The sequence below is a fragment of the Hyla sarda genome, chromosome 1 (assembly GCF_029499605.1).
Source record: "Hyla sarda isolate aHylSar1 chromosome 1, aHylSar1.hap1, whole genome shotgun sequence".
Lineage (NCBI taxonomy): Eukaryota > Metazoa > Chordata > Amphibia > Anura > Hylidae > Hyla > Hyla sarda.
In genome coordinates, this window is record NC_079189.1 from 584,398,331 (window position 1) to 584,422,441 (window position 24,111).

The following is a 24,111-nucleotide window of genomic DNA, read 5'->3' on the forward strand; positions in this document are numbered from 1 at the left end:
GGTTGTCATGGCAACACTACAAAATATGGGATAGCTGACTTATCAAGAATAGGGGACCCGAGTATACTGTTGGTACTGAGAAGCAGTCACGTGTGCACACTACCGTTCCTTTGCTTTCTATGGGACTATCTCCGGCAGTGCTGTTATCGGGAAAAGCTGAGTGATAGAAATAGCTTTGCAGAAGCCTAACACTAAACTAGGCAGAAACTTTCCATGCTGGCGTGCAGCAATACAAACACTCACGTTGTCCTCCGAGCTGTCCTCAGACAAGAAGGTGATCTTGAAGTTTGTGCAGACCAGTCTCCCGCACACTCCTCTCTGGGAACCTTCGTCCTGGGACATCTTAAATACATTGCTGGCTTCACAGAGGAGCATCTCACCTGCAGGACGAGATCACAGAAACCTATCTTTACTTTTGTAGACCTATATTAGTTGTTTTTTGGGCTTTAACTTAGGGGTCTGAGATGTTGCTCCTGGGACCCCTGCAGATTCATCAGCTGGGCCTGGTACTGCAGCTCAGACCCAGTTCAAAGTGAATACGACAATACTGCAGTTCCTGCAACTCCGCTACCTTATAGTACGGTGATTCAAGGGCAAGTGGCAGTAAACATTAAAGGGGTACATCGGTGGAAAACAACTGGTGCCAGAAAGTTAAACAGATTTGTAAGTTACTTCTGTGTAAAAATCTTAATCCTTCCAGTACTTATCAGCAGCTGTAAACTACAGAGGAAGTTGTGTAGTTCTTATCAATCTGCCCACAGTGCTCTCTGCTGACACCTAACTGACCCCGTGAGGTCTGATTGACAGGGTTCAAATGTGGGCACGTTATATAGACGATGTGATTTTTGTCTGGAAAGGGAACATGGAAGAACTACAGACCTTTATGAATAATCTGAATCAGAATGATTTGAACATAAAGCTCACATACAAGGTGGGTCGAGAAAGTATGGATTTTCTAGATATTTCCTTCTCAATGGATAGCGAGGGCTTTGTACAATCTGATTAAGCAAGCCTACATCTACTAACTCATTATTACATACACGATCCTCTCACCCACAGAGTCTCATAAAAGGTATCCCAATGGGACAATTTCTGAGACTCAGACAAATTTGTTCCACAGATCTATTTGAAACAAGAGCAGTGGAGCTGTGGGATATCAGGAACGATGGATCCGTCGGGCATACTTACGGGCAAAACACTCCAAGAGAGGACCATTGCTACAGCCAAAAGCTAGGAACCAAGTTGACAACCAGGTGAGATTAAATGGTCAAACACCACAAATTCATGAGATCTTGTCCAAATATTGGAAAATTCTCACAATGGACTCCACACTTAAGTTGTAACTTCCTGATACTCCCTCCATCACCTTTAGGAGGTCCCCAAATCTATGGGACACATTGGTGGGGAGCTACTACAGAGGAGAACAGAAAGGAGCTATTTTGATGCGAAGAAGCCGAGGTGGGGCTGCCGACCCTGTGGAAAGAGTGTCGCCTGTCCTCATATTTGTAGCGATGACATTTCTGAACTCAGATGGATCCAGGCGACTTAAAATAACTCATACTATCGCACCACATGTCAATGCAGATTAATTTACGTGGGCATGACAACAAGAAAACTTAAAACAACCAGGGAACATATTTTGGCCATCATTGCAGCCAAAGAAGAACCGGACATAACCAAACTCGCCACTGTCCCTCGCCATTTCAAATTACATCATGACAGCAATCCGGAAAGCCTAATAGTAAGAGAATTCGATCGCATCTTCACAGGTAAACGAGGGGTAAATTGGAAAATACGCCTTGCCCAACTAGAGATCGATGGATTCATCTACTAAAAACCCTCCACCCACATGGGCTGAATAACTATATTAGTTTCGCCCCCTTCATTGAGATCCCGTATGCATAATCATACAGTAGCGGTAGTTTCTTGGTCTAGCATCTCTAGAAAATACTCCTTCCATAGACTTGCATTAAGGGGGCGGGGCATGATGTCATGAGGGTGCGGAGCTATGACGTCACAAGCTCCCGACGCCGGCTCCAGCGCTCGGAACAGTTTGTTCCAAACGCTGAGCAGCGGAGTACTGCTTTAATATATATATTTTTATATTCTATTTATTTATGTCGATATTATTTAGTATATACACACACTGCCTTATTGGCATATAACTCAGTAATTATGTACACATTATAGCTGCACAGCACATCCAGGTTGGAAGTGGTGATCCCTGGTCTCATTTGCATTATTTATCCTTAGGAGATATCTATGATTGATTTTTTTTATTTTTTAAAGATTTATACCTTCGGTGGTGGTAAGTGTTAATTCACTATTTGTTGTGGTATATTTTAATTCACTATTCACTTGCACACACACACCTTTTTTTATTCACTGGATCTATGTTCAAAGTCCTGTGTTTATATCTCATTCATGTCATCTGTTTTATGTATGTGAATTGGCAACTGAAATGCGCATGTGCCCAGCATGCATGGCGATACCACAGACATTACTAGACGCCATGGATCGCTATGCAATTACTTGCCGTCGCATGACCGACTTCCGGCCGCGTCTCGCATCGCATCTTGTACATCACGGCCCCCAGCAGGCTCGTGCAGTACGCGCAATAGTGCGCTGTGGGCACGTTATGTACGTCACCTGCTGCGAATGGCGCAATCCACATCAAAATAGTAAGTACCACACATGTTGTCCATAGAATGCTTGAATGTGAGAACATTTTGATTGGCCACAATACCACATATATACCGGCCCATTAACCTTGTGAGAAATGGTGTTTGGGGTGAGATGTGTTCCTTATAGGGTACATGGTCATGTATCTCCTCTCCTCTCTCATCTCTTTCTACCATCCTACACGTTCTCTCCGATCTGCTAATGATCTCACACTAACATCTTCTATAATCCGAACTTCTCACTCCCGTCTCCAAGACTTCACTCGTGCTGCACCGGTTCTCTGGAATGCTATCCCTCAATCCCTCAGACTCAACAACAACATCCATAGTTTCAAACATGGCCTAAAAACACATCTCTTCAGACAGGCCTACAACAGTCTCTAATTCAGTGTTTCCCAACCCAGTCCTCAAGGCACACCAACATTCCGGGTTTTTTCAGTTACTCCATTGGAATAGAACAGGGAAAAATGTAAATCCTGGACTGTTGGTGTGCCTTGAGGACTGAGTTGGGAAACACTGCTCTAATTGGCCTCAACATATCCCCACACCTCTTGTTTGAATAGTTATTATGTAATATTATGTCTGATACTTTGTTTGTCTTTGTTTGTACCCCATAATTGTAAGCGCTGCGGAATCTGTAGGCGCTATATAAATAAAATATGTATATAATGCCGCTATTGAATACTGTGATACCTTATGCTTCCTTGTTGTGATATTTGTGATAAGTATTTCCAATAGTGATATGAGTTATAGTTCTTTAATTCTTTGGCATATACTTGTATAGATACCATTTTATATTTTTTTTTTTTCCCCAGGAAAATGAATTATTTCTCACAGAAAAGGATTGCAGTAACACATGTTTTGCTATACACACACACGTTTATTCCCTTTGTGTGTATTGGAACTAAACCAAAAAAGGGAGGAAAAAAAACAAATTGGACATAATGTCAAACCAACTCCAAAAATGGGCTGGACATAATTATTGGCACCCTTAACTTAATATTTGGTTGCACACCCTTTGGAAAAAATAACTGAAATCAGTCGCTTCCTATAACCATCAATAAGCTTCGTACACCTCTCAGCTGGAATGTTGGACCACTCTTCCTTTGCAAACTGCTCCAGGTCTCTCTTATTGGAAGGCGCCTTTTCCCAACAGCAATTTTAAAGATCTCTCCACAGGTGATCAATGGGATTTAGATCTGGACTCATTGCTGCCACTTCAGAACTCTCCAGTTCTTTGTTGCCATCCATTTCTGGTGCTTTTTGACGTATGTTTGGGGTCATTGGGGGAGATTTATCAAAACCTGTGCAGAGGAAAACTTGCCCAGTTGCCCATAGCAACCAATCAGATCACTTCTTTCATTTTTCACAGGCCTTCATAAAAATGAAAGAAGCAAGCTGATTGGTTGCTATGGGCAACTGGACAAGTTTTCCTCCGCACAGGTTTTGATAAATCTCCCCCATTGTCCTGCTGGAAGACCCAAGAGCTCTGATGCAAACCCAGCTTTCTGACACTGGGCTGTACAGTGTGATCCGAAATCCATTGGTAATCCTCAGATTTCATGATGCCTTGTAAACATTCAAGGCACCCAGTGCCAGAGGCAGCAAAACAACCCGAAAACATCATTGAACCTCCACCATATTTCACTGTAGGTACTGTGTTCTTTTCTTTGTAGGCCTCATTCCGTTTTCGGTAAACAGTAGAATGATGTGGTTTACCAAAAAGCTCTATCTTGGTCTTATCTGTCCACAAGACGTTTTCTCAGAAGGATTTTGGCTTACTCAAGTTCATTTTGGCAAAATGTAGTATTTCTTTTTATGTCTCTGTGTCAGCAGTGGGGTCCTCCTGGGTCGCCTGCCATAGAGTTTCATTTAAATGTCGGCGGATAGTTCACGCTGACACTGATGCTCCCTGAGCCTGCAGGACAGCTTGAATATCTTTGGAACTTGTTTGGGGCTGCTTATCCACCATCCAGACTATCCTGTGTTTACACCTTTCATCAATTTTTCTCTTCTGTCCATGCCGGGGGAGATTAGCTACAGTGCCATGGGTTGCAAACTTCTTGATAATGTTGCGTAAAGGCAGATCTCTGCAGATGGACTTGTAACCTTGAGATTGTTGATATTTTTCCATAATTTTGGTTCTCAAGTCCTCAGACAGTTCTCTTCTCCTTTTGTTGTCCATGTTTAGTGTGGCACACACAAACACAAAATACAAAGACTAAGTGAATTTCTCTCCTTTTTATCTGCTTTCAGGTGTGATTTTTATATTGCCCACACCTGTTACTTGCCCCAGGTGAGTATAAAGGAGCATCACATGCTGGAAACAATCTTAATTTTCCACAATTTTGAAAGGGTGCCAATAATTTTGTCCTGCCCATTTTTGGAGTTTGGTGTAACATTATGTCCAATTTGTTTTTTTCCTCCCTTTTTGGTTTAGTTCCAATACACAAAAAGTGAATAAACATGTGTATGTGTATATCTGGGACTCCTCAAGTTTTCAATTGCCATATGTATATTTTTTATATATTTATAGTAGGAATGTCCCGATACCATTTTTTTAAGACCGAGTACAGATACTTTAATTCTAGTACTCGCCGATACCAAGTACGAGTACTTATATTTTGAAGGGAATCTGACACCAGGGTGACCCGGTTTCTGGCTCTGCTTACCGTGCTGATATGTAGGTTCCTTGTTGTGTACAATGGAGGTGGCTGCTGTAGTATGAGCCAAGATTTCTCTCTTTTCCATTGGGTAGAACAGGGAATTTGCATTGGCGGTGAGACCAATGTTCACATGGTGAGCAGCGGTAGAAACTGGGTCACCTTCACTACCTACCTATAAATTCAAGTTAGTGCAGGTGACTCTGCTGTAAGATTTCCTTTAATAGTAGGTCATATCCCCTTGCAGACATTAGCAGCAGCCCCCCAGCAGTCATTAGTAGCAGCCCCCCTGTAGACAGCAGCCCCCCTTGTAGACATTAGTAGAAGCCCCCCTGTAGACTGCAGCCCCCCTTTAGACAGTGGGCCCCCATTTGGTCAGCAGTAGCGTCCTCCCCCCTTTAGACAGCAGCAGGGCCCCCTGTAGACATTAGTAGCAGCCCCCTCCTTGCAGACAGCTCACCTGCGGCATTCCTCTGTCGGGTGCTGCCGCTCCACTGCCCCGTTCTCCCGTCCGCATCATGGCGTCCTATGGAGGATCATGTGACATATACGTCACTTTGCTTCCTCCGTACGCTAGGCGCAGGGGAGGAGGTGGAGGGATGATGTGTGTGTCACATGCTCCTCCATGGAACACTATGATGCGGACGGGAGGATGGGAGAACGGGGCAGTGGAGTGGCAGCAGGTATCGGGGACATTAAACGAGTCCCCAATACCATGCAAATGGATAGTATTGGTATCGGGACATCCCTAATTTATGGTGATACATTTCCAGGAATGCACCTGCATCATCATGTAAAAATGCATTTTATGCCTGTGCATACTTTGTACCAACCCCCTTTCTGCTTTTATGTGATTTTTATATATGTATTTTTATTTTTTTTTTGTATGTTAATAAATATTCATTACCATTTGGAATTCATTGGTTTCACTATGGTCTGTGTTTTTGGTGTCCTCCTGACACCTCTGTCCATGTCGGGAACTGTCCAGAGCAGGAACAAATCCCCACAGCAAACCTTTCCTGACCCAGACAGTTCCTGACACTGACAGAGGGGTCAGAAGAGAGCACTGTGGTCAGACTGGAAAGAACTACAAAACTTCCTCTGAAGCATACAACAGCTGATAAGTACTGGAAGGATTAACATTTTTAAATAGAAGTAATTTGCAAATCTGTTTAACTTTCTGGCACTAGTTGATGTTTTCCACTGGAGTACCCCTTTAAAGAGGCTGCAGCATTCACATGAATGCCACAGGCCTGTTAAAACAGCTGATGGGCTGGGGTGCCAGAAGTCAGACCCCCAAGGATCTAACACTGGTGGCCTATCCTGACCATTGGCTGGATTATCCCTTTAACGGATTACAAAATCAGAGGCAAATATTTACCTATTAAGTTTTAAATAAAATAAACAAAAACTATATAAATTGGGTATCACTGTAATCGTACTGACCTGTAAAATAAAGATAACATACCGTAAATGTACTATGAAGTAGACTGTGTAAAAGTTAATGCCCCTGAAATTTATTTTTATTTTTTATTTTATTTCACAATTCATACCGCCCCCCCCCCCCCCCCCCCGGTTTTGCAGTATATATTACTGTAAAATGAAATGTTTCATTACAAAGTATAATTGCTCCTGCAAAAACAAGCCATTATATGATGGAAAAATAAGGGCTTGTTCACACTGCAGACGTGCTTCGCTATAGGGAGCTCTGTCTATCAATCTATCAGAAGGACGGGAGTTGAACAGAGAAAAATTAAAAAAAATAACTACACGTCTTAAATTTTTTTTCTCCGCTCGACTCCTGTAAAAAAGCAGACACCCAACGGACCCCATTCAAGTGAGGGGAATCAAGTGAGCACAACGGCAGTGCGAACCTGGCCTAGAATTATGGCTATTAGGTTTCTTACACTTCGAATAATTCATGGACGGATTGCCATGAAAAAAATAAGCCAGCAGTCATGTGACTTTAGATCGCTCCTAAAACATTTTCTAATGAGGACCCCCTCTTTTTGCAATAGCAGAGAACCAGATGTTCCTTTTTATCTAGTAGGTCGGCAGCTAAACTACGGCGACTATAACAGTGAGAGGAAACAATGTAACGTGGGGAAATGTTTTGCTCAATAATAATACAAGTTTATTTCCAACCATTTCCTTCCTTTTGATACAGATAACATCACAGGAACAACCACTGCCAAGCATTTCCTTCTGAGGAAATAACCCCCCGAGAGGAGAAGACAACAGGACTACAGTGAGAGGAAGACCGTCTCTGATAAAGATAAAGCTCTGAATGCGAGGAACGACTGAATCCTCGCGCCGACAACCCAATCCGAGTCAGATCCAAGTTAGGGAGTTCCCTGGAGATACCAGATCTAGCCCTCGCACAGCTCTCCAATCTATAAACTGTTAAAGGGGTATTCTGGCCATAGACATCTTTTCCCCTATGGAAAGGATGGGGAATAAGATGTCTGATTGAAGGATCCCGACACTGGGACCCCTCCCCCCCGTGATCTTTGTGCAGCACCCGCATTCTATACCAGGCTTGTGCTCCAGACTCGGAAATCCGTTTCCGGGACTGGAGACGTGTTGCCCCGCCCCGCTATTCATGTCTATAGAAGAGGGCGTGATGGCAGTCACACGCCCTCCCAAAGACATGAATGGAAGGGAGTGGTGTGACATCAAGAGGGGGCGTGGTGTGACAACACAACTCCAGACCCGGAAACAGAGGTTTCTGAAACTGGAGCAGCAGCCCAGCATTGAATCCGGGTGCTGCGCGGGGATCTGTCCCAGTGGCACATCACCCCCCCCCCCACATGCGATCAGACATGTAATCCAAAAGAGGTCTATGGCCGGATATCTTTTTAAAATATTACTGTTTTTTAGACAAACTTTTGAATGGTCAGTACTAAGACCCCGATCAATCTAAACTTTTCACATGTCTGCATGACATATGAAAAGTTTTTCAAAATGACAGTAACCCTTTAACAGTAAAACCAGGACCAATGTGCATGTTGCTAACGGATCTCAGGGAAGCTGCAAATAATAACAGGGTGAAAGGACACAGCCATTATTCTTCTCACCTTGCAACTCCAGGAGATATGGAAATAGAGGAGCTTCTCTTCATGTTATCACCCCTCTTAACCCCTTAAGGACGCAGCCCATTTGGGCCTTAAGGACACAGACAATTACATTTTTACGTTTGTTTTTTCCTCCTCGCCTTCAAAAAATGATAACTTTTATAATTTTCATCCACAGACAAGTATGAGGGCTTGTTTTTTGCACGACCAGCTGTACGTTGTAATGCCATCACTCACTTTACCATTAAATTTATGGCGCAACAAAAAATACTATTTGTGTGGTGAAATTAAAAAGAAAACCGCAATTTTGCTAAATTTGGAAGGTTTCATTTTAACACCGTACAATTTACGGTAAAAATGACATGTGTTCTTTATTCTTTGGGTCAATACGATTAAAATGATACCCATGATAACACACTTTATTACTGTTGCGCTTAAAAAAACAAAATCGCAAACTTTTTAACCAAATTAGTACATTTAAAATCCCCCTATTTTGAAGACCTATAACTTTTTCATTTTTCCATATAAGCGGCGGTATGAGGGCTCATTTTTTGCGCCGTGACCTGTACTTTTTATTGATACCATATTTGCTTATATAGCACTTTTAATCCATTATTTATAAATTTTGGGGGGAATAAAATGTTATAAAAAAAGCTGCTATTTTGGACTTTTTTTTTATTTTTACGTTCACACCGTTCACTGTACGGTATCATTAACATTTTATTTTAATAGTTCAGATATTTACGCACGCGGCGATACCAAATATGTATATAAAATATTTTTGAACACTTTTTGGGGGTGAAATAGGGAAAATGGGACAATTTACGTTTTTATTGGGGGAGGGGGTTTTTCACATTTTTTTTACTTTATTTTTTTTTTTTTTTTACACTTTAATAGTCCCCATAGGGGACTATCTATAGCAATCACTCGATTGCTAATGCTGATCAGTGCTATGTATAGGACATAGCACTGATCAGGGTTATCGGTCAACTTCTGCTCTGGTCTGCGGGAAGGCAAATCAGAGCAGAAGACCCTGGGAAAGCATTGGAGCAAGGGGAGGGGATCTCCGTCTGCCGTGCTGGATGATCAGATCCCCGTGGCAGAACTGCAGCCGATCCGATCCTCCATTTTAGTGACCGCGATGCTGCAGATGCCATGATCTGTATTGATCACGGCATCTGAGGGGTTAATGGCGGACATCCGTGGGATCACAGGTGTCCGCCATTACGGGAGGGTCCTGGCTGTGATCAGCAGCCGGGACCTGCCGCGCATGATCCGGGCATCGCTCCGATGCTCGCGGTTATGCTTAGGACGTAAATGTACGTCCTTGTGCGTTAAGTACCACCTCACCAGGACGTACATTTACGGTGCTCGTCGTTAAGGGGTTAAGCCAGGTTCACAATACAGAATCTCAAGATGGAAAATTTGCGGCCAGTGCATAGTGCGGACTGCGTTTGGATTTCTGTCCCCGCAGACAGAAATGTATTACAGGTGGATTACGCATAAAGAATGAGCAAGATCATTCTTTTGATTGCAGAACGTCCACCACTGAAATTCCGTAGGATTCCAATTGGATTCTGCTGCACTGGATTTGTGTAGTGTGAGCCTAGCCTCTTTGTCATCTCTTCCTCTGTACAGCCTCTAGTGATTCAGGATGGGATATGATATTCTTATCAATCACAATCTTTACTGCTATCTCTCCAGTGATGTGTGTAAGTTGCCTTACCTAGCCCTCCAACAGTACAAGGACTGTAATTACATCACCCTCTAATGACATTGAGACGACCCTGCTCATACTGTCCCAGTCTAAACAGCTCAGCTGAGAAGTGATCTGCAGAACACAGGAAATGTCAGCATTGTGACAGCTCAAGTGGCAAGTGTGAGAACTGAAGATTTTTATTTTCTTGTAGAGTAATTAAAAAAATATATATATTTAAAAAGGGAATATTTATACCAAAATTTTAATTTAAATAGTATCTAATTAATTGATAATGTTACATTTAAAAAACATTTTGATCGAGAGGAATAGAAAATTGTTACCTGGTAATAGAAGAACATCATCAACCTTGATTGGCTGCTCCGCCTTTTCTTTAACGTCGATCTCCTGTTGCATGAAGGGATAAAAAAAAAAAAAAAAAAACACACATTATGGTTTCTTGAAAACTGTAAATATATCTGAATGGTTGTGGAAGTTTTGCATCATTTACGGTTTTATCCGTTTTTTTCCCGTACACAAAACTGTAATTTTCTACGGTTTTATGTCCGGGTGAAAAACTGGATACAACCTGTATTTTTTTTTTTTTTTAAATGGTGGTCTATGGGAACCGTATGTGCGTACGGTTCCAATCCGGTTTGCACAATCCGGTTTTGCAGTTTGCACAATCCGGTTTTGCAGTTTGCACAATACGGTTTTGCAGTTTGCACATGCGCAGTGCATGCCAAAAGTTCTTCCCACAAATAGAACAAGAGGAACTTTATTAAATTAAGGACAAACATAAAACCGTATTCGTTTAAAAAAACAAAACATATTAAACCATATGCAACTGGACATCCGTTTTCAAACCGTATACGGTTTGAAACCATATAGAGGTATATATGGTTGTATACAGTTTGGTCCGGTTTTGAGAGACACTTTTTATTTATTTATTTTTTACAAAAAACCTGATACGGGAACCGTATTGCAAAAACGAGATGTGAATGCAGCCTAAGTGTGAGCCTGTAATCATCATTACTTCATGCATTTTGTTTACAACCTGCTCCTAGTTTTAGGCTTTTCTCATAGACGTGTCCCTCCCAGTAACACATGCTGGAGGTAAGGTCTGTGTGTCCAGGATGCTGCTGCTGTCTGCACCAGCACAGTTTAAAAGGAGTATTTCGGTATATAAAAATGTATCCCCTATCCTAAAGATAAGGGATAAGTGTCAGATCGCAGGGGGTCCCAGCAGTCTGCAGGAAGGGGGTGTGTTCGACCACCACATGAAGCGGCAGCTGTCACACCCCCTCAATACAACTCTATGGGAGAGCCATATTGCTGCATTGAGGGGTGTGGCGGCCTCCGTTTCGTGCGGTGGTCGACACGCGCTATTTGGACAGAGAACCAGGGCCCCGTATGGGACATGGCGGGGGTCCCAGCGGTCTGACCCCCTGCAATCTTAAACTTACCACCTATCCTTAGAATAGGGGATGAGTTTTTATATCCTGGAGTACTCCTTAAATTCCTGGACTGCCTCCTTCTACAGCTCCCCTATCCTTTTTACATCACACTCTGCCCTAGATGTTCTTCTTTCCCTCTATACACAGCCTGATTAACCTCTGAGGCCACTTTCACACTATTGATAAAGCTCCGTTACAAACTGCGTTAAGGCCTTTTTTCTTTTCTTTCCTTGGCCATTAATGTCCGTTATTGTAACGGAGGCTAACGGGAGGCATAACAGGCACAGAGGATCCCATTCACTCGAACGTCCGTTATTTGCGACCGTTATTCTGCCGGAGATAGCAGGACAAAAAAATAAAAAATCCCAAGCACAATTTTTCTTCCAAGGAACCAGCACTGACGGGCAGTAGCAGGATCTTTCTTTAGTGTGAAATCAGCCAAACACCCCCCCCCCCCATGACCACCTTGTGTATGTGTGCTTTCCTTTCTAGCTACAACCTATGTGATCTGCCTGCCCTGGAGATTTGGATGCTTTCTCCCTTGCAGAAAAAAAGGTCCCAAAAGGCAGGGAAATACAGGGTCCAGGATTGATTTTTTTTTTTTTTTTTTTTTTAAAAGTCCAAAATTTTTATTAATCCATGCAAAAAAGAATAAACAAAGAAAAAAAAAAAAACACCCAGTGAGATAAAATCACAACGCTGACGTGTTTTGGAACATTAGGTCCTTAGCCATGACTAAGGACCTAATGGTCTGAAACGCGTCGGCGTGATTTTATCTCACTGGGTGTTTTTCTCTTTATGTTTATTCTTTTTTAAATGGATTAATTAAAATTTTGGACTTTTAAATTTTTTTTTCCTGGGAGCTGGATAGCCTTCTCTGCCTTTGGGACCTTTTCTGCATTTACATTGTACCAAGCAAATGGCTCGGCATCATCCTGGCTTCCAGATTATATATTGAGGCTTCGGACTAAAAGTCAACAGAAGCGGTGAGCTGGCTACAATTTTTTTCTTATGACTGTACTTTCTCCCTTGTCCACTCTAATCTGCTGTGTACAACCTCTTTCTGCTGCTACCTATAACACAGAGAAGGGGGGAGCCATGTCACCGTACAATGTCAGAAACACCAGCTGAACAGACTTGACTTCAGAAAAATGGAAGAATACTTTGGGAAAACCATTAATACATTCACTTTATTTTTAGGAACCAAATAAACCGTTAAAAAAAAAACTGCCTTTGAGGCTCTCCGTATTTGCCTTTGAGGCTCTCCGGTCATGGTACTGTTTTTACAATAGAGCAGCTAGTGGTTTTGTCTTATTTCCTTTCCTTCCCCAATATAGAGGGCATCTGAACAAAGATTAGTAACATCTAAAGTAGAAAAAGAAAAGGGAAGGGGGAAGAGGAGAAAAAAAAAAAAAAAAAAAAAAAAACACAAAAACCGAGACAAGTTTAATTAAAATCTGGTGACCAATACTGAGGGGGTCATCCGTATATCATTATGTATGACCAGACATGTGATACAATTTACTAGTGTATAATATCTTAGTCACTGGTCCAGTAATCCCCCTTCCAACTCATTTATTTTCCCGTATTCAGACAAGTGCGGCTGCAAAAACCCAATTTATGATCTGACCGCACAGACAATCTGCTCATCTATTCCCTAAAAGGAAACACATAAGCAGCGACCAAACCCCGAGGCTCGTGCATCTATGAGGTTAGTACCTTCCTTATCACTGCGCAACTTTGCAAAGACACTTCTTAAAACGTTTACAAAACTTGACTACTATTCCCTAGTAAGGTCTCCATATAGTAAATCCACAAGAGAGCAGAGGTGGTGGGGAGGATGGTTTTAAAGGGGTATTCCAGGCAAAAACTTTTTTTTATATATATCAACTGGCTCCGGAAAGTTAAACAGATTTGTAAATTACTTCTATTAAAAAATCTTAATCCTTCCAATAGTTATTAGCTTCTGAAGTTTTCTGTCTAACTGCTCAATGATGATGTCACGTCCCGGGAGCTGTGCATGATGGGAGAATATCCCCATAGGAACTGCACAGCTCCCGGGACGTGAGTCATCAGAAAGCAGTTAGACAGAAAACTGAAACTCAACTTCAGAAGCTAATAACTATTGCAAGGATTAAGATTTTTTTAATAGAAGTCATTTACAAATCTGTTCAACTTTCCGGAGCCAGTTGAGATATAAAAACTTTTGGCCTGGAATACCCTCTTTAATACTTTTTATAAGGGAGGAGTCCAGAGTCTCATTCCAGACCTCCAGGGAATCAAAACGACTTTAAAAAGGGGTTATCCAGGAAATTTTTTTTTTTTTTTTTTTTTAAATAAATATCAAACTGGCTCCAGAAAGTTAAACAGATTTGTAAATCACTTCTATTAAAAAATCTTAATCCTTTTAGTTGAGCTGCTGAAGTTGAGTTGTTCTCTTCTGTCTAAGTGCTCTCTTTTGACACCTGTCTCGGGAACTGTCCAGAGTAGAAGCAAATCCCCATAGCAAACCTCTTCTACTCTGTGCAGTTCCCAAGACAAGCAGAGATGTCAGCAGAGAGCACTGATGCCAAACAGAAAAGAACAACTCAACTTTAGCAGCTGATAATTATTGGAAGGATTAAGATTTATTAATAGAAGTAATTTACAAATCTGTTTAACTTTCTGGAATACCCCTTTAACAAGACAAAATTAATCGATTACCGATCCATAAAAACTCTGGTTCTACACATCATACTGTAAAACTGCTCAACTTTAAAGTTGTACTCCGGTGGAAGCCTTTTTATTTTTTTAAATCAACTGGCTCCAGAAAGTTAAACAGATTTGTAAATTACTTCTATTAAAAATGTTAACCCTTCCAGTACTTATTAGCTGCTGAATACTACAGAAGAAATTCTTTTCTTTTTGGAATACAGCACGTTACGAGCACAGTGCTCTCTGCTGAAATCTCTGTCCATTTTAAGAACTGTCCAGAGTAGGAGAAAATCCCCATAGCAAACATAGGCTTCTCTGGACAGTTCCTAAAATGGACAGATGTCAGCAGAGAGCACTGTGCTCGTGATTCAGCAGAGAGCACTGTGTTCCAAAAAGAAAAGAATTTCCTCTGTAGCATTCAGCAGCTAATAAGTACTGGAAGGATTAAGATTTTTTAATAGAAGTCATTTACAAATCTGTTTAACTTTCTGGCACCATTTGATTTAAAACAAAAAAAAGTTTTCCACCAGAGTACCCCTTTAATTGTCACCCGGTAGTCGCCATTCTAGCTGACATAAAACACTTGAGAAGATGCAAAGAAAAAGTCTGCACTCACCGGCTGAAGCCGGTGAGTGCGGACTTTTTCTTTGCATCTTCTCAAGTGGTTTTTGTTTGCATACCTACACTTATAAAGTTGTGCACCCCGAATAGGATTTTCACCTGCGGCTCTACGCCGTCCTATACTTTTCACCAGTTGGACTTTTTAAAGGGGTACTCTGCTGGAAAACATTTTCTTTTAAATCATTTGGTGCCAGAAAGTTAAACAGATTTGTAAATCATTCACTTCTATTTAAAAAAAAAAAAAAAAAAAAAAAAAAATCTTAATCCTTCCAGTACTTATCAGCTGCTGTATAGTACAGAGGAAGCTCTTTTCTTTTTGAATTTCCTTTCTGTCTGACCACAGTGCTCTCTGCTGACACCTCTGTCCATGTCAGGAACTGTCCAGAGCAGGATAGGTTTGCTATGGCGATTTGCTCCTGCGACGGACAGCTCCTAAAATGGACAGAGGTGTCAGCAGAGAGCACTGTGGTCAGACAGAAAAGAAATGTAAAAAGAAAATAAACTTTCTCTGTAGTATACAGCAACTGATAAAAAAAAAAATCTCAATCCTTCCAGTACTTATCAGCTGCTGTATTCTACTGAGGAAGTTTATTTTCTTTTTACATTTCTTTTCTGTCTGACCACAGTGCTCTCTGCTGACACCTTTGTCCATTTTAGGAGCTGTCCGTCGCAGGAGCAAATCGCCATAGCAAACCTTTCCTGCTCTGGACAGTTCCTGACATGGACAGAGGTGTCAGCAGAGAGCACTGTGGTCAGACAGAAAGGAAATTAAAAAAAGAAAAGAACTTACTCTGTAGTATACAGCAGCTGATAAGTACTGGAAGGATTAAGATATATATATATATATATATATTTTTTTTTTTTAATAGAAGTGATTTACAAATCTGTTTAACTTTCTGGCACCAGTTGATTTAAAATACTTTTTTTTTTCCAGTGGAGTACCCCTTGTGTGCCTACACTACCTTCATCATTTGTTTTCTTTTACGTATTGCCATCATAGCTGACACTGAAGAAGCCGAAATGCTGCCAAGTCGGCCTAAAAAGAGCAAACTAAAGAAATCCCAGTCTGCTCCGTCACCCCAGTTATGGCAGCAGCAGAGCAGGTAAAAGCTGCGCTCATGTGATCACGAATAGTCACAGGATCCGAATATAATGCGCTGGGCAGAACCTGCCGGAGGGCACAGCCGATAATAGCATCAACAGCCTGGGTTAACCCAATAATGCCAGAGTCACAGCAGCGGCTCCAGCTGAGGAAGGAGATGAAGCATACAGTCCGGACACACATTCTTAGCGCTGGATTACCGAAGATCCTTTTTGATCCGGCACATGTAACAGCTGGAGGCCATCAGCATCTATAGTGCACACGAGGCAGCTGTAATGCAGATCTAGGATGCTGTAGATTCAGTCTGGGATTTGTGGCTGTGATACAGATGCTCGTGGATACAGAAGCCTTATTCTGCAACGTGAGCTGCACGATTTGGGGAAAATGTGCGACTGGGATTATGGCGGCCTAATTTCACATTCCTCCCCCCCCCCCCCTATTTTACACGTTTATCCCCATTGCATATCTCCCCATTTTATGAACCTAACACCCCCCCCCCCAAATTTCACATCAATCCTCCATATTTTCCCCCATATATGTCACATTGCCCCATTAAAGGGGTACTCTCTGGTGGAAAACCAAAATATATATATATATATATATATATATATATATATATATATATATATATATATATATATATATATATATATATATTATAATATATATATAAAATCAACTGATGCCAGAAAGTTAAACAGATTTTAAATTACTTCTATTAAAAAATCGTTATCCTTCCTGTACTTATTAGCAGCTGTATGCTACAGAGGAAATTCTTTTCTTTTTGAATTTCTTTTTTGTCTTGTCCACAGTGCTCTCTGCTAACACCTGATGCCCGTATCAGGAACTGTCCAGAGCAAGAGAAAATCCTCATAACAAACCTATGCTGCTCTGGACAGTTCCTAACACAGCAGAGAGAACGGACAAAAAAAGAAAAAAGAATTTCCTCTGTAGAATACAGATGCTAATAAGTACTGAAAGGATTGAGATTTTTAAATAGAAGTCATTTACAAACCTGTTTAAAACTTTCTGGCACTAGTTCATTTAAAAAAAATAAAAATAAAATAAAAAAAGTACCCCTTTAATGTTGTGCCAGGGTGCGGGAAGAAACATAAAATAACCTGATTGTCACCTAGCCCGATTCCCCTGTAGGTCTGCCGCAGATCCTGTTCTCATCCGTGCAGTCCGGTGTTTTATGGGATCTACAGGACCTTCCCGCTCAGCCAATCACTGGCCTGACACATGACACCACTGCAGCCACTGATTGGCTGAGCGGGAAAGGTCCTGGATCCAAATGCTTGTTGGGAGAACAGAGAAGATACCTGGACCACATGGAGGAGAACGGGATCTGCGGAAGACCTACGGGCACTGGGGCTAGCTAAGCATTAGGTTTATGTTTCCCCCGCGCCCACATTATTACTTAGGACAGTGTTTCCCAACCAGGGTGCCTCCAGCTGTTGCAAGTCTACAACTCCCAGACAAAGGCTTTCCGAGCATGCTGGTAGTTGTTGTTTTGCAACAGCTGGGGGCACCCCCTGGTTGGGAAACACTGACTTAACATTTGAATTGTGGCGGGGCTTCCGCAGTGAACTGTTAATTTTGCTGTAACATTTTACAACCCTTAGGGTCTGTTCACACGGGCAGATTTCCTGCAGAAAATCTGCAGTGGATTTTGATACCATTGACTTAAATCGTTTAGCAGAAACTCTTCAATTGTGGCAGATTTGCTGTTTTTTTTTTTTCCTGTAGACCCAAGTAAATAGTAGTAAAATCTGCTGCGGATTTTCTGCAGGAAATCCGCTTGTGTGTGGGGACCCTTAGGGCTCATTCACATGGGCGGATATCATTGCGAGTTAAGGGTCTAATCACAAGGCAGAATTTCCAAAATGAAAGCCCATAGACTTCTATGGCATTCCGCACTCCCATTCACACTTCTGAATTTCCGCTTGCGGAATTCCGCTAGCGGAATTCCGCAAGCAGAAATTCAGAAGTGTGAATGGGAGTGCGGAATCTCATAGGAGTCTATGGGCTTTGAACAGGGGACGGACTCTCTGCGGAACATTTTTTGGCAGCGGAATTTCCATGTACCAAAGAACCAGAATTGCAGCGGAACGGAAGCAAGGAGCGATAAGTATTCAGTGTCACCCGCACGACAAGCCTGTACAACAGGTTAGTGCAGATGATACTGATGATAGATTCCCTTTCCGAAAGTAATAAGCACCATTGGTAACGGCAACAACCATCTTGTGTCACCTTTGACCCAGACTCTGGTTCCTTAAAGCTGGAACTGGTTCCCTAAAGTTAATGATTAAATGATTAGCACCAATATTAATGGCCATCCGGCACAGGACTGTGGAAACAAAGTCCATGAAGTCTTAAGGTGGAAAACAATTTTTTTTCACATCAACCGGTGCCAGAAACTTAAACAGATTTGTAAATTACTTCTATTTAAAAAAATCTTAATCCTTCCAGTACTTAGCTGCTGTACGCTCCAGAGGAAGTTGAGTTGTTCTTTCCAGTCTGACCACAGTGCTCTCTGCTGCCACCTCTGTCTGTGTAAGGAACTGTCCAGAGTAGGAGCAAATCCTCACAGCAAGCCTCTCCTGCTCTGGACAGTTCCTGACACGGACAGTGGTGTCAGCAGAGAGCACTGCGGTCAGACTGGAAAGAACTACACAACTTTCTCTGGAGCATACAGCAGATCATAAGTCCTGGAAGGATTAAGATTTTAAAATAGAAGTCATTTACAAATCTTTTGAACTTTCCGGCACCAGTTGATTAGAATTTTTTTTTTCCCCACTGGAGTACCCCTTTAAGACTTTCTGATTGGATACACAATGAAGAGACTCCTTGAATGTGATCACACTACAGACGTCTGCTTCCATACAGTTCCGTGCCCTTCCACTAATCTAGAGTACTGGGTAATCTGGCACTCCTACAATCCCTCAGATGCCAGATTAATGGAATTCATACAAATTTATTCCATTTACACACAGGCAAGTCTGTGCACTTAACTTATGTGAGATACTGTATGAGTGTTTCTCAAGCAGTGTGCCTCCAGCTGTTGAAAAACAACTGTGTGAACTAGGACTTATTAAAGGGGTTATCCAGTAAAACAAATTTTTTATTTTTATTTTTTTTTAATACATCAACTGGCTCCAGAAAGTTAAACAGATTTGTAAATTACTTCTATTAAAAAAAAATCTTAATCCTTTCCTTACTTATGAGCTGCTGAAGTTGAGTAGTTCTTTTCTCTCTAAATGCTCTCTGATGACACCTGTCTCAGCAACTGTCCAGAGTAGCAGCTAATCCCCATAGCAAACCTCTTCTACTCTGTGCAGTTCCCGAGAGAAGCAGAGATGTCAGCAGAGAGCACTGTTGCCAGACAGAAAAGAACAACTAAACTTCAGCAGCTGATAAGTACTGTAAGGATTAATATTTTTTAATAGAAGCATTTTACAAATCTGTTTAACTTTCTGGAGCCAATTGATATACAAAAAAAAAAAAAATACCCCTTTAAGTCCTGGAACACCCCTTTAAGTCCTAGTTCACACAGTTGTTTTTCAACAGCTGATTCCACACTACGTCAGCAGTGCACACTTAAAGGGGTACTCTACTGGAAAATATATATATATTTTTTAAATCAACCGGTCTCAGAAAGTTAAACAGATTTTTAAATTACTTCTATTTAAAAAAATCTTAACCCTTTCCGTACTTAGCTGCTGTTATATGCTCCACAGGAAGTTCTTTTCTTTGTGAAATTCCTTTCAGTCTGACCACAGTGCTCTCGGCTGACACCTCTGTCCATGTCAAGAACTGTCCGGGGCAGGAGCAAATCCCCATAGCAAACCTGTCCTGCTCTGGACAGTTCCTAAAATGGACAGAGGTGTCAGCAGAGAACACTGTGGTCAGACAGAAAGGAAATTCAAAAAGAAAAGAACTTCCTGAGTAGCATACAGCAGCTGATAAGTGCTGGAAGATTTAAGATTTTTTAATTGAAGTAATTTACAAATCTGTTCAACTTTCTGGCACCAGATGATTTAAAAAACATTTTTTTTAAAATTGTTTGCCACCAAATTGTTAAGCCAGTGCTTCCCAACCAGGGTGCCTCCAGCTGTTGCAAAACTACAACTCCCAGCATGCCCGGACAGCCAAAGGCTGTCCGGGCATGCTGGGAGTTGTAGTTTTGCCACAGCTGAAGGCATCCTGGTTGGGAAACACTGACCTAAGCTGATTCCACACTACGTCAGCAGCGCACACTCAACATATGCGCAAGGCAAGTTCTTGTTATCCATAGACCACCCATTGACCTATGAAGGCCAAGAGTGTCAAATGCAGCCCGTGTTCAGGTGGTATCCAGAGTTTTAGTGTATGTGTATGTGTATATATATATATATATATATATACACACATACACATACACATACAGTGATCCCTCAACTTACAATGGCCTCAACATACAATAGTTTCAACATACAATGGTCTTTTCTGGACCATCGTAAGTTGAAACCAGACTCAACATACAATGCTACGGACAGTCCAGATCTGTGAAACGTGTCAATGGCTGGAAGAACGGACCAATCAAAATGGGCATTCACTGGTAAAACCCCTGTATTACTGAAGTGCATGCACTGACTGGTGTCTGGTAGCGACCCCTATAGTACAGGGAGGTATTACATGTTCTGTACACTTTACCTGTACCAGGGTTAGCTGCTCCTTTGGACACCAGGTGAGGGCGACTCCATTACTTTTTTAGGACACTGTGTACTGTACAGGACCCTGAAGAAGCTCCTGTCCTCTACATAGACCAGTGTTTCCCAAGCAGGGTGGCCCCAGCTGTTGCAAAACTACAACTCCCAGCATGCCCGGACAGCCAACGGCTGTCCGGGCATGCTGGGAGTTGTAGTTTTGCAACAGCTGGAGGCTCCCTGCTTGGGAAACACTGACAGACAGTGATTACAGCTCCCAGCAGATCTTTCCTACTATTATATGTAAGGATTTGCTTTATCTATATTAGTTATCTACTTATTTATCTTTAATCCTCACTTTTTCCTATTTTTGGATGACATTTTGGGGCTTCAGAACCAATTACCAGGTTTCCATAGAGTCCTGGTCTCAACATACAATGGTTTCAACATACAATGGTCGTCCTGGAACCAATTAATATTGTAACTTGAGGGACCACTGTATATATTAATAAAAATAACATTAAAATAATAATATTATAATTTAAAATTAATAATAAAATATTATTAAATTAATAAATTAATAATAAAATAATAAAAATAAAAAAATAAGAATAAAAAAAATAATATTAAAATATATATATATATATATATATATATATATATATATATATATATATATACACACACACACACACACACACACACACACATCCACCGATGTATACCTGCAATACAGTGTATATCAGCCCTATACTTTCCCTTATAACCTTATGACACATGTATATAAAAAAATTAAGAAGGGATTAAAGGGAACCTCAAAAAAGAGGTCAACAAGGAATGCACTGAAGAGAACTGGTCAGGTACTGGATACCAGTGATCTTCCAACAAGGAATCATCAGCCCATCAAACAGCGGAGCGGCTGCACCCACCCCGCTCCTCCTAACCACACCCGACTCCTTCAACCTGGCAAACAGGTCTTACTAGGACATCAACTAAGGAGAAAGTTTCACAACAAACACAAACTTCCCCCAACTTTATTCTACAGATGTGCCACTTATATTGGCGTCTTCTCATGTGGTGGAGGGGAGGGCTCAGGGTACGTCTGCTAGTTCAGCGCGTCTGCTGGGGGGGCTCCTATGTGCTGCGTATAATAGAAGTCCATGATTTGTTTATTAAGGCAACAATGTATCACACTGTACTAATGTGGTTGTCTATGGTGCTGAAGATACATGGTAACTATTACATTACCAGAGACAGAAACATAGAATGTGTCGGCAGATAAAAGATACATTTGGCTCATCTAGTCTGCCCAATATTCTGAATACTAGGAATAGTCGCTGGCCCTATCATGGCACCATCTTATATGAAGGCTAGCCTTATACCTATCCCTACCTTATATGAAGGATAGCCTTATACCTATCCCCATCTTATATGAAGGATAGCCTTATGCCTATCCCTATCTTATATGAAGGATAGCCTTATGCCTATCCCTATCCCTATCTTATATGAAGGATAGCCTTATACCTATCCTTATATTATATGAATGATAGCCTTATACCTAGCCCTTTCTTATATGAAGGATAGCCTTATGCCTATCACTATCTCATATAAAAGATAGCCTTATGCCTATCCCTATCTTATGTGAAGGATAGCTATATGCCTATCACTATCTTATATGAAGGATAGCCTTATGCCTATCCGTATCTTATATGTAGGATAGCCTTATACCTATCCCTATCTTATATGAAGGATAGCCTTATACCTATCCCTATCTTATATGAAGGATAGCCTTTTACCTATCCCTTTCTTATATGAAGGATAGCCTTATGCCTATCACTATCTTATATGAAGGATAGCCTTATACCTATCTCTATCTTATATGAAGGATATCCTTATACCTATTCCTACCTTATATAAAGGATAGCATTATGCCTATTGTATCTTATATGAAGGATAGCCTTATACCTATCCCTATCTTATATGAAGGATAGCCTTATGCCTATCCCTATCTTATATAAAGGATATCCTTATGCCTATCTCTATCTTATATGAAGGATAGCCTTATACCTATCCCTATCTTATATGAAGGATAGCCTTATGCTTATCCCTACCTTATATGAAGGATAGCCTTATGCCTCTAACATGCATGCTTAGAACGAACCTGTCAGATCACCTCCCCCCCCCCCCCCCAAAAAAAAAAATGTTATGTATTGCTCAGTATCTCATCCTGATCATGAACATATATTTTGTATGCGTCTACAACCCATATTTCTCTCAGAATTAGCTTTATTTTGTCAACCAGAGTCAGGGGGGAGGGTCCCTCTCTTCTGCTCAGGTGATAACCACTCCCCCCTCTCTCTCTGCTCAGTCTCTGGTCTGGGGAGAGAGCATCTGTAACCCTTTCCCCTCTAGTTTTATGCTATACACACACACTGTGCCTACAGCTTTTGCAAAACTACAGTTCCCAGCATGCCCACACATCATTTTGCTGTACAGGCATGCTGGGAGTTGTAGTTTCGCAACAGCTGGAGGCATATATATATATATATATATATATATATATATATATATATATATATATATATATATATATATATACATATACACACACACACACACACATGCAAATCATGCCCCTCCCCCTGGAGAGATAAAGTGAAAGTAAACACAGGCAGAGTGAGCGGGCTGGGAGGGAGCTTGGACCTGCATGATGCCCTGTCAAGTGTGACCATGACGTAGGTGATGACCAGTGGACACTGCAGGACTGGTATGTATCCCAGGAGACGGGGGCAGTTTTTTTTTACTGACTTTTTCATTATGAAATACTGTTTTTTTTTTTTTTTTTTTGTTTTTTTTTATGAAAGCAATTGCAAAACTATTGGTTTTGCATGCTTTACAACATATGAAAAGTTTTTATATCTGACAGTGCCCATTTAAAGGATAAGTCCCATGCCACCACGCCCCCTCCATATATCTCTATGGGAGAGGTGAAGATTGCAGAACAGCTCTCCCATAGAGATATATGAAGGGGGTGTGGCGGCCCCTGCTTCGAGCAAGGGTCATGACGCCCCACTCTGTGGGAGTTCCAGGGCTCCGTACAGACAATCGCAGGGGGCCACATCGCTCTGACCCCCCACAATGTAAAACTTATCCCTTACCCTGCAGATAGGGGATATGTTTTTCTGTACTGTCGAGAATGAGACTTATCCTTTAAAAGGGGTTCTCCGGGGGAAAACACATTTATTTTAAATTAACTGGGGCCAGAAGGTTAAACAGATTTGTAAATTACTTCTATATAAAAATATTACTCCTTCCAGTACTTATCAGCTGCTGTATGCACCGAAGGAAGTTGTATTTCTTTCTGGAGTTCCTATCTGTCTGACCACAGTGCTCTCTGCTGACACCTCTGTCCATGTCAGGAACTGTCCAGAGCAG

At 41.4% G+C, this 24,111-nt stretch overlaps 1 protein-coding gene across 1 annotated transcript in view; it reads right to left on the minus strand.

The window, feature by feature from the left end:
* Nucleotides 1-24,111, minus strand: part of MTMR12 (myotubularin related protein 12) — an 84,388-nt gene that overhangs the window by 55,845 nt on the left and 4,432 nt on the right. Inside the window, exons 2-3 of the mRNA XM_056545227.1 lie at nt 10,459-10,522; nt 244-380 (exon numbers count right to left, since the gene is read on the minus strand). Of these exons, the coding sequence (XP_056401202.1) occupies nt 244-380; nt 10,459-10,522 (201 nt within the window). The remainder of the gene's footprint in view (nt 1-243; nt 381-10,458; nt 10,523-24,111) is intronic.